General features: G+C 35.9%; 1 protein-coding gene across 1 annotated transcript in view; it reads right to left on the bottom strand.

The window, feature by feature from the left end:
- Window positions 1-18,779, bottom strand: part of LOC150099114 (V-type proton ATPase 116 kDa subunit a 1-like) — a 586,531-nt gene that overhangs the window by 229,759 nt on the left and 337,993 nt on the right. The window contains exon 11 of the mRNA XM_090404569.1: window positions 2,907-3,046. Coding sequence (XP_090260695.1) covers window positions 2,907-3,046 — 140 coding nt within the window. The remainder of the gene's footprint in view (window positions 1-2,906; window positions 3,047-18,779) is intronic.

Genomic DNA, 18,779 nt, shown 5'->3' with positions numbered 1-18,779 from the left:
TACTTGGGAGTGTTGGTGGATAGGGAGATGAAGTTTAGGGGGCACATTGCGAAAGTAGCTAAATCAGCTCATCAACTCACTTGGTTGTTGAAAAATACCTTGACGAGCAGAGAAAAACAAGTTATTGTACCTCTGTACCGAGCCCTGATAAGACCTCATCTCGACTACTGTGCCCAGATTTGGTCACCTTGGTTCCTTCTTGATGGGGAGGAGGTTGAGAGGATCCACAGGCGAGTGACTAAGATGATAGCAGGTCTATGGAATGAACCATATGAGAACAGGTTGAAGATTTGTGGGTTGCAGAAACTAGTTGATAGGCGAAAAAGGGGAGATATGATTGAGACATTCAAATTGCTAAAAGGATTCTATAGGATTAATTCAGATGATATTTTTGAGATCAGGACTGGTGGTGGGAGAACTAGGGGACACCCATGGAAGCTGGGCAAGAGCGTGGTTAGCAGGGGTGTTAGAGCTGGGTTCTTTACTTTTAGAGTGGTAAATGAGTGGAATAAGCTGCCAGAGTCTGTTGTGGGTGCTATGACAGTGAGCGAGTTCAAGGCAAGGTATGATAGATACTGTGAGAATGTTGAACAGCTGTGTGAACATGATGTTTAGGGCCTCCCTCGATGAGTCTAAGGACTCCTGGAGTAGCCCGTGGTAATAATAATAATAATAATAATAATAATATTTCATTATCTTTATATATATAGTCATATATTCAATATTGCATGTAGTATTGTTGTCTGATATCCATGGATTCTGTTTAGTTTGGGAGCATATTTTTATTTTTGTTAATGCTTTGTTATATATTTTATTAAATGCAAGTTTAAGATTATTATATACAGTGTCAGCAGAGTCTAAAGATGCTATCTGCATCCAGTCTGTTTTTCTGATTTTATCGTTTACTACTGTTTCGTTTAGGTTGCTATTATACTGTTTTGTAGTCTCAGTGAGTTCTAAGGATTCTTGTTCAGTGTGTAACTGTAATGCTGTGTAATGTGTAATGGTCTGTCAGATTTCACATTATGCCAGCTGCTGTGTAGCTGTTTGTGGTGGGGGTTATATTTATGTGGCCAATACAGGATGAGGTGGTTGTATTTCCGACTATCTCTTCTCGTGTATATGACTGTATGGATGGGGTTAGGTTATATGCTGAGAAGAGGTCTAGGTATTGTTCAGTGTTGTTATTTATGTTCCTAATTATTATTATTATTATTCATGACACCTCCAAGGAGTCCAAAGACTCATCACGAGAGGACACCTACTATACAACTCTCCACCGAACTACTACTACCAATCATCTACATCGATGCCATCTACTGGCCACCACCACAACTAGTATTTTTTTTTCTCTGTAAATTGCGTTCTGAAGGGCCGATTTTCTGTAAGCAGGATGAAAAATCCAAGTTTACAGGGAAAAAAAAAAAAAAAAATGCTACCGCTGTATGAGATCGGCTAACTCACCTTCGATTGATAAAGTCCATATAAAGATTCCTCCCGTCATGACGAGAATCGAACTTAGGCCTTTTCTATTCAAAGGGTGCAACGTACCAGCGTTCTTCTAAGTGCGCTACAGAGGCGTTTCATGTTTATATCCATTTCACCTATTATTATCAAGTATTCTGAGGCACCTTCTCCTGTGGCTGAAAGCCATCTGTTTATTTCATCTAGAAATTTTGTAGTGCTTAAGTTAGGTAGTCTGTATATTGTATTTAATATCAAGGAGTTTTCTTGTTTAATGTTTTTAATTTCAATGCATATGTTTTCTGCAAATTCCAATTTATCGTTTATTTCTGTTACGTCTAGTTTATGTTTGGTAAATATTATTATACCGCCACCTCATTTAGTTTGTCTGCAGTGTTTGTGTTGTTGGAAGTTTGGCATTTGGTAGATGGTTGCCTCTTTGTTTGTTGTAGATACTTCAGTCAGTATTAAAATGTCTATGTTGTCTATATCTTCCTTCAGATAAGCTTGCAGGGTCAGCCAGTATTTTTGAATGCTCCTGATGTTGATGTGGAGAATAGAAAGTCCTTTTTTGGGTGTAGTCACTTGTTTTCATTCTGTTCTTGATTTCAAAATGTGGCAGTTGTCATGTTCCGGGATGATTATATCTGCTTGGTGGTCTGCATTCTTGTAGGTTGGTGTGCTGTTATCTTCTTTACAAGTTGTCAATGTTTCTTTTAATGTGGCAGCCTGTTGTGATCTTCTACGAATTTTATTTGGATTGGTTCTGCGTCTTGTGCCTTTTTAAGGAATATTCTGCTGTCTCTTATCCATATAAACTGGTACTTTTTTTCTGTTTTTACTTTCCTTGTTTGGTAGAATAGTTTCTGATAATATGGCGTTAAGTATTCGGGCAGGTATATTGGGTATTGTCGTGAGCTCTATTCAGATCCTTGACTATTGGTTTTTTGATCCTGCTAGCTTTTATAAGGGTAACTTTTGTTGGGCTTTTAGTGAGCCGCACCACGAAGGGGATTACTTTCTCTTTTCCTTTTTTGTGGTAATCGATGTACTGACTGGATATCTTTCGATTCTAAGGGAGCACCAATTTTCTAGCTTAGTTGAATTACCGTGTCTTTTAATCGTTCCGTAGCAATTTCTCGGAGACCATCTATGAGGAGATCATTTTTAAACTGCTGTTGGTTTAAGAGTTCGTAGTGTTGTTTTAAAGAGTTTAGTTCTTGACGTAGTTCCATTGTCTCTTTAATTAAATTATGCTGTCTTTCCGTTAGCTCTTTAACGCAGTTTTTAATTTCTTTAACTGTCTGTAATACGTCTTCTACCGAGCAATTATTAAATTTAATAAATTCCTCATATTGGTTGAATTTGATGGTAATTTGTACGGTAATAATAATATCATTTATTTTCATAAAAAGTTACTACAGATTAATTGAAATACCTACCTCACTTGTAATTTTTTGAGCAGTTAAGGTTTTTTCCTTAATTACCATCCAAAGAGCAAAGAGAAACATAATTAATCCATGTCCAGCATCTCCGAACATTACAGCAAACAAAAATGGGAAAGTAACAATAGTGAACAATGCTGGAATATTTGAAAAAATGTATTCAGTATTAAAACCTTCCTTTAATATAAAGAAGAAAAAAAAAAATACTGCTTTATAAATATATAAATGGGTGACATCAATGTTTACAGAATGTCTTTATACTGCTGAGGTCACCGAAACTTACATGTTAACTGAACACATTAATGAAGAAATTTAATGCTTATTTACAAGGAATTAAAAAATATATATATATTTTATTCCAATAATATTTTCTCTAACAGTAACTAAAGAATTTTATCAAAGATAAAGATAACCCAGTAAAGTACATAAAACATTAAGCAAGAATTCAATTATCTGGCTCTGAAGCACAGTTAAAATAATGGTCAGATGCAGTTGGTTCTTAGCAACCATGCGTTTTTTTTTTTTTTACAATTATGCTTGTTTAGGTTAAGAGTATTCTGCAAAGCATAAGCAGATACTAAGAATAACCTATCATTTCTGAATTGTAGTCTTCGTAAAATAATGTCATTCATTTAACTGCATGTCAGATACTGAGTACAAGGTCTGCTAATACACTATGCCCATGTTGGTTCATAATTACAATTCTGGTGTTCTTTCCTTTTTGCTGCAAATCTGTTAGGCTATCTATAATATGGGAATTTATAATGATAACATATTCTATGTACTCCAGATACTGATATTTATTATTATTTGAGACCCCCCCCCCCAAGGAAGGCAATAAATCACCCAAACCAACAGCCATACCTTCTCTTAAATTTATTTACACTAAATGCACTCATTCCCATAAAGACAACTATTCCATTCACTCACGGCTCTATGAGATAAAAACCTAGCTCTTACCCCTTTCTTGACTGTGTACAAACTTCCATGAAACCCCCCCATGTTCTCTCCCCACCTTCATAATGAAAAATTTCATCAGATGATATCCTATAAAACCCATTCAAAAGTTACAAAGTCTTATAAACCTTTATCATACCACACCTCTTTCTCCTGTTAATCAGAGTCTGTAATCAACATACTCACAATCTGTCCTCATAATTTAAATCCCATAATCCAGATGTAATCTTTGTAACTCTTCTTTGTACCCTTTCCACAGCTTCTTTATCCTCTTGGAACCCAGGAGAACAAATCTGCACACAATAATCCATCGGTGGTTATATCAAAGCATTACAAAGAGGCAAAATGACTTTCTTATCCTAATGGGGGAACTTCATTTTTTGGAGAATGAATAAGATAAGTGAGTTTTAATATTGGTATACAGAAAAGTTCATAACTGGTATTTACTTTTAATTTTTACAGAAACTCCTTATTTGGAGAAAAATGTCATTTGAGTAAATAGCTCTAAATCTGTGCATTGTTATATTATGCCATGAATTTGTATGGGATGTGGCAAATTAACATTCAGATATGAGATAGTATATACAAAGAGTAGACTGGCCAGTCAGACAACCAAGAATTTCAGGATGGGCCATTATGTGAATGGACCTATATGCCTGCATTTTAATCATTCAAGCATAAGTTTTATTCATAAAATATAATCGCTGTCAAACATGCTTCTCAAATGCAGTGAAAACATTTAACAGCATGATGAACATGCCTGTTCAGATTCCCCACTATTAAGACTTGTGTACTATAGTACAACTGTGTATCAGACTTTCATCTATTTCAGCTTCATTTGTTTACTTTTTGAAAAACTAGATATATTTGTGGCTGTTCTAAATAATAGTTTGTATATGTTATTTTAATATGCTAATGTTTATATGGTGTTATTATTTAATAATAACAGCGTAATTAAGATAAAATCCTCTTTCCTCAGAGCTGAACATATATATATTTTAAAATATATTTTAAAAATTTGGAACTGCCACCTTTTTTGTGGTAAATTGCATAAAAATATGCTAATCTAACATAAATTAATGTATTTAACAAAATGTTCTTACAAAACTATTATTGCATCAAATATATCAGAAAATATCAAACTACGCAGTTTTATGAAACAATGATATATTTACAAGAAATTATGAATATTAGTCAAAAGTTGTACGGTGCAAGTGCTATAATCGTCATAACTCTGCACTAGCTTATTGGAGCTTCATCATTCTTACACCAATCTAAGAAGTGATTTATTTTAAATACAGTGTAATCAAAGAAAAATGAAGCTGCCTCCTTTTTGCAGTAATATCTCCAACTGTAAATGTAGTCAACCATTCTCTACTGCTGTCATTGTCACTACATGCAAATTTTGATGTAAATGTCATTGATATTTGAAAAAATGCAATTATTTGATTCTACAAATACATGTGCACCACAAAGTTCTCCACCATCATCAGCATTAATATTAAACAGGAATGTAGTGTATACACCAAACATTAATATAGATATTCTATCAGCTTCAAAATGTTCTGCTATTTCTATGCACAAACCAAAAGAGCTGGTAAATTCAGAACTGTTTGCAGGTAACCCCAATGATAATGTTGTATTGGATCCTAATTCTTCTCAATCTATACTTTGGATCCAATATATAGTTATTATGATGTTCTTAACTAATTGATAGGTTGCAAGTTGATTTCTAATTCAAATATAAAGAAAATTTATATTTAAAGACTGCGCCACTTTATATCTGAATTAGTTCAAAAATTGAAGATAAACCAACTCTTAACTACCCTTCCCTTATATGATGTTATTATATATATTGGCCGAGTATATTTAACTTACTTAATTTACCCGCTTTGGTTCGAATATTTTATGAATTGTGCAGTAAAAGAGATTCAGGCAAAACACAACATTTGATTAACAAAAACTAACATTTAATTTTAAAATCACAAATTTTACACTTAAGTTTAAATCAGTAATTAAGATATCACAAACATTTTAGCTTCTCTGATAAGTACAATCATACAAACTCAGACAATGGAAAATCTGTTATCTCTAGCACAGTCTTCTTGCAGTTCCTTAAGTACCAAATACAATAAAAATTGCAGTAACACACCTCTTCACAAACAAACACTTTTAATTTTACACTTCAGCTAATTCTCCACAATAGTTACTGTTAATACAAGGAAATTCTAGGATGAAACTCACACACTTCTCTGTATAGAAATATTAATGGTTGGAATAATCTTACCGATAATCTTTTTTCTTCATCTACTTATACGTAAACACCTTTTAACAATAAACGGCACTTATTAAAATAAATCTTCTAAGCAATAACTGAATTAATCATCAGTCACAATGCACATAAACAAACGTTCTTGCTTCAAGTACTACTGATCACTCATGAGTTAAGGCAATACACAATAATTCTTTAACTTGAGGTTTTATATACACAGTTGTTTATTCCTCCGGCATTCAATTAATTCCTTAGGCACTATAATTCTAAACACAGCTAACGGTAAATTTCAACTTTACAGCCTCTACTATTCTCTAGAAACTTCGTACTTTGCTTCAAGGTTCCGTATGTCCTTGAAAGGTCGGCGCTGAAATTAAATCTCAACTGAAGTATCGCTAGTCTATTTAATAGTCACTCAGCTGTCTTCCACAGCTATAATTGTTATTCTATAGCTTATTAGCTAACCGCCTCTCGACTAGTAGACTTTATTTAGCTGCTTGAGTGACTTGCCGACTCGCTATTATCGCACTGTGATTCCCGAATGCTGAATGCTCCGATTCCAACCTAATGCCAATCCTCTCCTTTCTCTCTCTCTCTTAATCTATCTAATCTCTCTCTATATTTTCGGCATTCTTCCCTTTTTATATCCATTCTTCCTGCCTAAATTATTCTCATGATTTCTTTCTAAAACTCTTTTCAAGGTTCTCCTCACCACGTGAGGAGATAAACCTTCTCACGTGGTGTTCCAAAACTCGCGCTCGCTTACTTACATGCGTCTCCATGACAACAAAACAAAATATAATAAAATTGAGCTATTGCATAACGTTAAACTTCTACAAATAGGAATAAATAGAGAATTTTTACATTTCAATTAATGCACAGTTAAATTATCAAATACAAACTCTTATAATATTAACATAGTAATAAATAAAATAGCTTAATAATATTTAATAGTCTTTTCATTATTAATACATATATCTTTGATTAATTAATTAAATATTAGACAAAATTAAGGTAGTTATATGAATATTAAATTGTAAAATAAGTTGTTTACATTAAATAATATTTACAAGTCTAGCCTTTGTGATGGACGATCATGTTGGATTTTGAAGCAAATAATAATTACTCCAATCTCTATATATTCAGAATCCAATAAAGGCTTACTCTTCCTTTGAAAAATTTTTGTTTAAAGAAAAATTTTTCACACTAGACTCACAAGTGGAGAAAACTGACTTCTTATCTCCCTTCCAAAATCTTAAACAGCACTTAGTTTGAGCATGACTACATTTTTTATTACAGTCTATGTATTCACCTTTCTGCACTTCTCCACTTAAGTTCTTGTTGTTTTTATCATAGGGAGAATTTTGATTGCTACATTTATGTGATATTGTCCTTTCAGGGCAGAGGTTCTGTTTTCTGTCACTAATATTTATCCTCAGTTGTCTATCATCTTGGTAATTTGTTTCTTTAGTACTTATTCTGTGATCACTCGTTCTTTTGTATCTCCACTGACTTTCTAAATTTCTAATTTTACTACTTAAGGCAGTCACCTTGACAAAATTTGCCTTAACTATTTGTTGATCATTAGTGCCAACATCTGAATTTTGTATGGATATTTGTTGTTGTGATGGATCATTAGTATCTTGTAGTGTTTCAGTCTGATAAAACACATCAGAATTCACATCATCATCCTTTTCAGTTAATTGACTTACAGATGACCTTTCCTTAGATGATGGTTCTAATTCATATGGCAATTTAAACTGCTCTGTCTGGTGTCTAGTTCTATCATAATCATGATTTCCATTTCTTCTGGTACATCTCTTCTTGTTCATCAGGGATACTTCCCTCTTAGAAAAATCACAGGAGAATTGATACCTTGCTAAGAAATTTGTTCCTAAAATAATGTGGGAGCTTAAGTTGGATGTAGTGGGGAAAACAAGTAAATCTTGCCACACACATAGTCCAAATTCTGGTAAGTAAATCTTTGCATGAAGCTCGAGTCTGAGAGAGTATTAATTCTTACGGGTTCTCTCAGCTTGGCAGTGCTTTTCCATAATTTGTTCTTTAAGGTTAAGAAATAATCCATTCTGATGGTAGAGGCAATGCATCCTGTATCTAATAAGATGTCACATTTAGAGCCCAGGATATCTCCTCTAATTCTCATCATTCTTTCATTAGGTGCTTGATGTTTCTGAATTCTATTATTTCTTCTGTGGGGGTATGTATCCAAATTTTGAGTCCCATCTGCTATTAGAGTAGTTTCCCTTGTTATGGAAACAATTCCTGGCATAATGTCCAACTCTGTTGCAATTATAACATTTTGGAGGATCTCTTTGTTTTGTCTCTGTCTTGGATTGAGGGATAACAGACATCCGTTGTTTAACATTATCTAGCCCTTGAATTACCTTATCTAGACTAGTTAAAATGGGTTGATTTTGTTTTTCCACTTCATGTTTAATTATCTCATTAATTTTATCAGTTGTGGGGTTTTGGTTTTCTTGAGACTTCAAAGTAATAGCTGATAATTGTTTCACAACCTCATTAAGACTATCCATTATTGGCTGATTTAACCTGTTTACTTCCTGGTGAATTAGGGTTTGCACTTCTGTCATCAGCCTTTTGTCAAATTGCTCTTTACCTTCAGTTATGCAATTAATACTACTTTGACTTTCTCCAATATTCTTTCCCTTTCCTTTTTCATCCTTATTTTTCTTTTCAACTTCAGATTGGTTCAAGGAACTACCAGTCTTATTTACAACATTTACAATCAGATTTATACAGCCATACGTGTTGAGGTTTGGAGTATGTTTCAAGGCTTCTGTTGATTCCAGGCACAACCTTTCTAACTGTAAAAGCTTCTGTGCAGCACTTTTGTTTTTTTCCAATCGATCCTGTGTGCAGGGGTATCCAAAGCATGGTCTGCTAGACCTGACTTGCCATAGCGAAGGTGCCGGATATATATTTTATGTTCACTGAGGTGGATGCCCACAGTTCTTCCTGTCTGCCCATAGAAGGCTCAATGACATGAAAAGGGCACTTCATAGACTCCTGGATGTGATAAAGGAGAGAATCTGTCTTTAGGTGAACAGATGAGAGTTGCCAATTTCATATAAGGTTTAAATATGGTGCATAGTTGGTGTATGTTAAGCACTCTAGATATCTTTTCAGATGTGCCTTTAATGTATGGGATAGTGACAGTTTTGTTGTAGTCTTCTGTCTACCACAGAACCAAGCAATGCAGTCACTAGAGTGAGATGAAAATAATGTTTTTATGTTAATTAATCAGTAGCCTTTCTAAAGTAATGAAGAGACAGCAACTTGATACCTAACTGCATTAAGCTAAAAAAAAGTTTACCAAAAAACTCTGTATTTATGCCTGTTTGAAAAAAGCTTTGTTGAGAGAACAGATCCACGAGGCCCACAAAAATTTAGCATTTAGCCAAGTCAGCATTTTTTTTACAAAAATTAGAGCTATCGAGCTAAATAAATACCGATATTTGGGATATTCTAGAGAGGATTACAGATGACTTGGAAAAAGCTCATGTTACTTAAGAACAAAGAAAAACTAATTGCAAAGTTTCAAGCTAAAACAAGAAAGCAACAGACAAACTGAATACCATATCCAGAGGAACAACCAATTACAAACAAATGATACAAGGAGCAGCCAATCACCAATGAGTGAAGTTAGGAGCAACCAACCACCAACAAACCATGGACAAGTTATCAACAAATCCAGCTAAAACCTTAACGTAGGGAAACTCTCACTTCTCGAAAAGGGCCTGAACTACCCAAATGCACCAAGGTCAGTTAACAAATCAGATTTCATTTATTACATTGAAAGAGGTCTAAAATCCCTCCCCTCCAATTTAACTGACAAAATACGAATGGCAACATCATACATTTTAAACTGAAATAAACAACTAAATTGCAACCTAACCAGAGCAGAAAAATTGGCCTTTAAATCCTTAAAAAATAACAGAGACATTGCAATTGCAAAAGCAGATAGGGGAATGCTACTGTTGTCTTTGACTGGAGAGCATACCTAGAAAAAATTAACCAATTGATATCCAACCAGAACACGTACAAAATGGTGAACTACAACCCTACAAACCGTATCAAAAAGAAACAACAGAATTAATTAAATCAGTGATCACGTGGCCAAAGGAAACAACCAGAAAACTAATACGGCATTATGCCCAGACTCCCAGAATTTATGGCCTGCTAAAAATACACACACCACTACGACTGATAGTGGAAAGAATTGACAGTCATATGAGGGGGTGGTCTGAAACATTCTTCGCCTAACAATGAAAAAACGAATTTATAATTTCAAAATTACTTTTATTTTTTTAACATAATCTCTCTTAAGACTAATACATTTATTCCAGTGATGCACCAGCACCATTATCCCATCCCTGTAGTGGTTCTCAGTAAGATTTGCAAAATACCCCTCTAGAGTTGCAATCACCTCTTGATTCGAAGAAAAATGCTGACCAGCGAGAAAGAGTTTTAGTTCTGGGAAGAGATACAAGTTAGAGGAAGCAAAATCTGGGGAATAGGGTGAATATTCCAACAATTCATGGCGCAGATCAAGGAAATTTTCCAATTGCCAAAACACCTTTGTGGGGAGGTGCATTGTCCTGATGAAAGATGATTTTTTTCTTCTGCAAACCAGGTTTTCTCACAAATCTTTTCATCTAGTCTGGTTAAGATATCGGAATAATATCGCCTGGTTATTGTCTTACCCTTTTCAAGATAATTAATAAACCAAATGCCTTTAGCATCCCAAAACAATGCCATGACCTTTCCTGCTGATGGAACCAACTGTCTTCTTTGGCACTGAACAACCAGTTTCTCCAATGTTTTGAATGCTATTTGGATTCTGATGTGCAATGGTGAATCCAAGTCTCATCCATAGTAATAAATCGATGCACAAAATCAGTTTTATTCTTGTTAAAACGCTCCAAGCACTGTTCAGAAATTTTCATGCGAGTGCATTTTTGATTTGCTGTGAGCAAGCTCGGCACCCCTCTTGCACAAAGCTTTTTCATTTGCAATTCTTAATGCCAAATGTATCCTACATATTCTTTTGAAATGCCTATAGTCTCAGCAATTTCACACACTGTGACTTGCTGATCATCCAATACCATATTGTGCACTTAATCAATGATTTCTGGTGTTTTACACTTTTTGGACGTCTCTCACGTGAATCATCTTCAAGGCTGGTATGGCCACGTTTAAACTCGGCAGCCCATTTCTTAATTGTCGAAAAAGAAGGAGAAGAGTGCCGATAAACTTTTGTGAATTTCAAATGAATTTCTTTTATCGTTAAACATTCTTTTACAAAGAATTTTATAACCGCATGATACTCAATTTTATCCATTTCAAGGGAAACAGACAACACTGTTTCCTTCAGACAGCTGTATAAAAAAAACTACTTGATAGAATGACTTGTAATTTCACATGGATGCTTATGACAGATGTACCAACTTAAAAAAAAAAAAAAATCTTGCCGATAGCATTGCCATCTATGGTCGAGGCCGAGAACTTTTCAGATAACCCTCATAATTACCGCTTAGCTAAGAAACTAGCAGTCACTCAAGGGGTTGGTAGGTCATCACTCCCCCTACATAAAAAATATGCAACACTTCATAAACAATATTAGAAATATCACACTCAGCGATGGAGATTTAATAGTCAGCTTTGACATAACTGCCCTTTTCACTAATGTCAATCAGTGATATCAGTCTTCTCTTGCAGTACATATTTCCGCCCGATATCACAGCCTTCTTTGCCCACATCCTCCGCTCCTTTTATTTCGTTTGGCAAAATAATTTTTACCTACATAAAGAAGGTACGGCCATGGGCTCACCAGTTTTCCACCCAATAGCCATTCCTTTTCTAAACACACTCATCACATCTTCCGTCAGGCTGCCTCTCCTTTACAGTCTACCAGAAACCTACACACACACACACACACACACACACACACACACACACACACACACACACACACACACACACACACACACACACACAGGCCAGTACATACATAAAAATTCATACCACTAACACAAAAACTAGGAATCATCAGCACCCTCAAACACAGAGTCCTAACAATTTGCTCTAATGAACAAGCTCTGAACCATGAATTTGAAATTATTAACTAAATATTTGTAAAAAAATGGCTACAGTAAACAAAACAGTTCACAAGATCCTCCATCAAAATGCCATTAAAAGCAAAAAAGAATTACAAGAATGCCAGAGCTTTACCTCATATTAGGCACATTTTGAAAAAAAATAGACAGAACACTACTTAAATACAATATTAAGACAACCTCCAAACCCCTGCAAAATTAAGAAATTTACTTAGCTCCTCCATTGATCTTCTTCCATACCTTGTGCACCGAGGAGTTTACAAAATTTAATGTACCTGTAACCTACTTTACATATGAGAAACAGGATGCACCATTCCAATCAGAACAGGTGAACAAAAATGCCGCATTAAATACCTCCACTATGATAAAACAGGCCTATCAGACCACACTCAAAAATGTCGCTGAATTGACTTTAAAGGCAGCAAAACCTGGTTTGAAAGAAAATTCAAAGAAATAAATTTTCTAGCAGTCAAGAAAAAGGTCATAATAAAAATTCAAAGAAGCTTGTGAAATGCTGAAACATCATCCAAATCTGAACAAAAATGGAATAATTATTCTAAGAATGTGGAGGACCCATTTTCAACCCATATAGCAACCAAAACAAATCCAAACAGAAGAAAATCTCAATACAAGAGGACTTTAGAAATTGTTTAACAATGTTTCATTTTTTTATTTAATAATTTTTTAATTAATTTTTTTTTCCACCAGAGGTCATGCAAGGGCAAATGATTAACAAACATTTAGATTCATCTTACTTTTGTATAGTGCAGTGTCATGTAGCTTATATCCTGTACATATGTATGTTTTCCTGGTGATGACCTCAATACAGTGGTCTAAATGTTGAATGTTATTTTCTTAATGTTAAGTAAAATAATTATTCTAACACATGTGTTGTGTCTCCCTAAATTCTTCACTATGAATTAAGAAAAAATTGTTGATAGCAATGACAGATTGTATACCTTGAGTGAAGAAGATTCAGAATCAAATGGATAACAAAAGGAATAAAATGGTAATTGCAGAAGAAAATTAGACTATGGAAGGCATGATAGTGGATAGATTATCTTCTGGTGTAGATGAGAATCAGGTCACCAAACCTGACGACATAGCTGAGCTATTTAATGATCACATTATTAGAGTGTTCCATCCTGGTACTACAGGTTTTATTCCTAGAAGGAGTAAAGTGGTGAAGTGATAGAAATGAATGAAGAGAATGAATTCCAAACACTGAATATACTAAATGTCCACAAGGCATAGGAAATAGATGGAATGTTATCACATTCTTTAATGAAATGTGTTATGGAAATGACTGTGCCATTAACTTGTGTTGAATGAAAGTCTTGCAATGGGGACAAGTTCCTGGAGAGTGGATGGAGGGTAAGATAGTACTATTGTATAAGTGTGGTTGAAAAATAGATGTATCAAACTATAGGGCTGTTTATATTTCTTCTGTAGTTGTTACAATTTTGGAAAAATTGGTAATAACTCATATACAGAAATGGGCAGATGATGGTAGTATTATTTATGCAGGCCAGCATTAATTTCTTAAAGGATGCTCTGGTTTAGTAATCTGGTTACCTTTTATAATAGAATAACAATTACAGTAGATGAGATTAAGGCATACACTGTCATTTTTTGGATTTTTCCAAGGCATTTGACAGAGTCCACATGGACAAGTTGATTTTTAAGTTGCATCATATGGGTTGGGGTATCAGTTTAGTGGATTATGATTAGTTGGCTCTCTGATAAATATCAGTGTTGTATCTGAGGGAGCAATATCAGGGAGTAGAAAGGTTATAAGTGGAGTTACACAGGGTTAGGTCCTTGAAGCACTGATCCTCAATCTCTTTGTCAATGATATTTTCACAGGACTACAAGGAGATGTTCAGTTGTATGCAGATAATGTGAAGCTGGAAGCAGAAATACAGATGTGTTCTGATCAAAGCTTTATACAATGGGTGCAACACACTTTTGTCTCTTATGGTCAATGTTCTTCTCACCATTGCGGCAATTCTCTGAGATGTCTTCACAACCTTTGCAATGTGTCCTTGGAACTTCAAATTTCTATTCACAATCACCCCAAAATCTCTTGCTTCTTCCAGTATAACTACACCAAGTGAGTATGAAGTATTCCATCTTTGGATCCCAAATTTTAAAACCTTACATTTAGTTGCATTAAACTAACTTCCCCATACCTTTGCCCACCCTTCCAACTTATTCAAATCCTCCTGAAGAGCCAAAACATCAGTACTATTACTAATAACCCTCCCAAGGTTACAAGTGAAATTCCACAGGGTTAGTCCTGGAACCACTGCTGTTCAATCTTGATGTCAATGATATTGTCAGAGGGCTACAGGGAGATGTTCAGTTGTTTGCAGATGATGTGAAACTTGGAACAGTGCTGATGTTTTGGCTCTTCAAGAGAATTTGAATAAGTTGGAAGGGTGGGCAAAGGCATGGGGATGTCAATTTAATATAACTAAATGGAAGGTTTTAATATTTGAGATCCACAGATGGGATGCTTCATACTCACTTGGAGTTATACTGGAAGAAGCAGAGGAAGCAAGGGATCTTGGGATGATTGTGGATAGAGATTTGAAGTTCCAAGGACATATTGTAAAGGTTGTGAACACATCTCAGAGAACTGTGGCCATGTTGAGGAGAACAATGACCACAAGAGATAAAAGTGTGCTGGTCCCATTGTATAAAGCTTTGATCAGACCACACCTGTATTTCTGTGCTCACATCTATTCACTGGAATTTTGGACAGGGTGCAGAGATGGATACGAATAATAAAAATAATTTCAGGACTGTACATCATTGATTATTAGAATAGACTGACGCATGAAGACTGCAGAGTTTGGTGGATAGAAGGCAAATGGTGGACAGGACTGAGACATTTAAGTTGTTGAAGGGTTATTATTGTATTAACAAAGAAGCCAAGACAAGGGCCCTTCTCTGGAAGTAGTAAAAGAAGGTGGTGAGTAAAAGGTTAATAAGTACTTTTTTTGCATGGAGAGTGCTAGGATCATGGAATGCATTGCATGAGAGGGTGGTGAAAGTGCAGACTGTGAATGATTTTAATTAGTGGTATGAAAGACTTTGTGTTGACCTCCCATGATGACTATAATAAAATTAGTTTAATCCTTTATCCAAGTGTGAGCAAACAAAGTTTGCGCCTGAAGTATCTTCAGGACTAGGGTAAAGTGATACAACACCAGGGCAACTCTTTGCAAAGGTGGAGAAAGCTACCAACACTCCTAACTCAGTATCTCCTATAATGCAAAACACATCTCCTTGCGGATATGTCTAATGTTATGCATTAAAGGAAGGGCCACTACCCAGACTAGTTTCGACCTTTATTGAGGTCTCTTCAGTGGGAGCCAGGCCCTAGTGGAAATACCAGGCAGAAGCATTAGCAGGTCATCTCTACCTATAGGAGTTGCCAAATGGTGTGCCACCCTTTTTTAATAAATTACTCTGGATTTAGAGAAAGATGTTGAAAGTTTATTTTTTCACTTGGTTAGAGTATAATAAAATTAGTTTAATCCTTTATCCAAGTGTGAGCAAACAAAGTTTGCGCCTGAAGTATCTTCAGGACTAGGGTAAAGTGATACAACACCAGGGCAACTCTTTGCAAAGGTGGAGAAAGCTACCAACACTCCTAACTCAGTATCTCCTATAATGCAAAACACATCTCCTTGCGGATATGTCTAATGTTATGCATTAAAGGAAGGGCCACTACCCAGACTAGTTTCAACCTTTATTGAGGTCTCTTCAGTGGGAGCCAGGCCCTAGTGGAAATACCAGGCAGAAGCATTAGCAGGTCATCTCTACCTATAGGAGTTGCCAAATGGTGTGCCACCCTTTTTTAATAAATTACTCTGGATTTAGAGAAAGATGTTGAAAGTTTATTTTTTCACTTGGTTAGAGTATAATAAAATTAGTTTAATCCTTTATCCAAGTGTGAGCAAACAAAGTTTGCGCCTGAAGTATCTTCAGGACTAGGGTAAAGTGATACAACACCAGGGCAACTCTTTGCAAAGGTGGAGAAAGCTACCAACACTCCTAACTCAGTATCTCCTATAATGCAAAACACATCTCCTTGCGGATATGTCTAATGTTATGCATTAAAGGAAGGGCCACTACCCAGACTAGTTTCGACCTTTATTGAGGTCTCTTCAGTGGGAGCCAGGCCCTAGTGGAAATACCAGGCAGAAGCATTAGCAGGTCATCTCTACCTATAGGAGTTGCCAAATGGTGTGCCACCCTTTTTTAATAAATTACTCTGGATTTAGAGAAAGATGTTGAAAGTTTATTTTTTCACTTGGTTAGAGTATAATAAAATTAGTTTAATCCTTTATCCAAGTGTGAGCAAACAAAGTTTGCGCCTGAAGTATCTTCAGGACTAGGGTAAAGTGATACAACACCAGGGCAACTCTTTGCAAAGGTGGAGAAAGCTACCAACACTCCTAACTCAGTATCTCCTATAATGCAAAACACATCTCCTTGCGGATATGTCTAATGTTATGCATTAAAGGAAGGGCCACTACCCAGACTAGTTTCGACCTTTATTGAGGTCTCTTCAGTGGGAGCCAGGCCCTAGTGGAAATACCAGGCAGAAGCATTAGCAGGTCATCTCTACCTATAGGAGTTGCCAAATGGTGTGCCACCCTTTTTTAATAAATTACTCTGGATTTAGAGAAAGATGTTGAAAGTTTATTTTTTCACTTGGTTAGAGTATAATAAAATTAGTTTAATCCTTTATCCAAGTGTGAGCAAACAAAGTTTGCGCCTGAAGTATCTTCAGGACTAGGGTAAAGTGATACAACACCAGGGCAACTCTTTGCAAAGGTGGAGAAAGCTACCAACACTCCTAACTCAGTATCTCCTATAATGCAAAACACATCTCCTTGCGGATATGTCTAATGTTATGCATTAAAGGAAGGGCCACTACCCAGACTAGTTTCGACCTTTATTGAGGTCTCTTCAGTGGGAGCCAGGCCCTAGTGGAAATACCAGGCAGAAGCATTAGCAGGTCATCTCTACCTATAGGAGTTGCCAAATGGTGTGCCACCCTTTTTTAATAAATTACTCTGGATTTAGAGAAAGATGTTGAAAGTTTATTTTTTCACTTGGTTAGAGTATAATAAAATTAGTTTAATCCTTTATCCAAGTGTGAGCAAACAAAGTTTGCGCCTGAAGTATCTTCAGGACTAGGGTAAAGTGATACAACACCAGGGCAACTCTTTGCAAAGGTGGAGAAAGCTACCAACACTCCTAACTCAGTATCTCCTATAATGCAAAACACATCTCCTTGCGGATATGTCTAATGTTATGCATTAAAGGAAGGGCCACTACCCAGACTAGTTTCGACCTTTATTGAGGTCTCTTCAGTGGGAGCCAGGCCCTAGTGGAAATACCAGGCAGAAGCATTAGCAGGTCATCTCTACCTATAGGAGTTGCCAAATGGTGTGCCACCCTTTTTTAATAAATTACTCTGGATTTAGAGAAAGATGTTGAAAGTTTATTTTTTCACTTGGTTAGAGTATAATAAAATTAGTTTAATCCTTTATCCAAGTGTGAGCAAACAAAGTTTGCGCCTGAAGTATCTTCAGGACTAGGGTAAAGTGATACAACACCAGGGCAACTCTTTGCAAAGGTGGAGAAAGCTACCAACACTCCTAACTCAGTATCTCCTATAATGCAAAACACATCTCCTTGCGGATATGTCTAATGTTATGCATTAAAGGAAGGGCCACTACCCAGACTAGTTTCGACCTTTATTGAGGTCTCTTCAGTGGGAGCCAGGCCCTAGTGGAAATACCAGGCAGAAGCATTAGCAGGTCATCTCTACCTATAGGAGTTGCCAAATGGTGTGCCACCCTTTTTTAATAAATTACTCTGGATTTAGAGAAAGATGTTGAAAGTTTATTTTTTCACTTGGTTAGAGTATAATAAAATTAGTTTAATCCTTTATCCAAGTGTGAGCAAACAAAGTTTGCGCCTGAAGTATCTTCAGGACTAGGGTAAAGTGATACAACACCAGGGCAACTCTTTGCAAAGGTGGAGAAAGCTACCAACACTCCTAACTCAGTATCTCCTATAATGCAAAACACATCTCCTTGCGGATATGTCTAATGTTATGCATTAAAGGAAGGGCCACTACCCAGACTAGTTTCGACCTTTATTGAGGTCTCTTCAGTGGGAGCCAGGCCCTAGTGGAAATACCAGGCAGAAGCATTAGCAGGTCATCTCTACCTATAGGAGTTGCCAAATGGTGTGCCACCCTTTTTTAATAAATTACTCTGGATTTAGAGAAAGATGTTGAAAGTTTATTTTTTCACTTGGTTAGAGTATAATAAAATTAGTTTAATCCTTTATCCAAGTGTGAGCAAACAAAGTTTGCGCCTGAAGTATCTTCAGGACTAGGGTAAAGTGATACAACACCAGGGCAACTCTTTGCAAAGGTGGAGAAAGCTACCA

Source organism: Typopeltis vanoorti, chromosome 15, assembly GCF_054136105.1.
Source record: "Typopeltis vanoorti isolate ZY-2024b chromosome 15, IOZ_Tvanoo_1.0, whole genome shotgun sequence".
Taxonomy (NCBI): domain Eukaryota; kingdom Metazoa; phylum Arthropoda; class Arachnida; order Uropygi; family Thelyphonidae; genus Typopeltis; species Typopeltis vanoorti.
The sequence above is the reverse complement of the archived record's forward strand: the minus strand, read 5'-3'. Positions and strand labels throughout refer to the sequence as shown.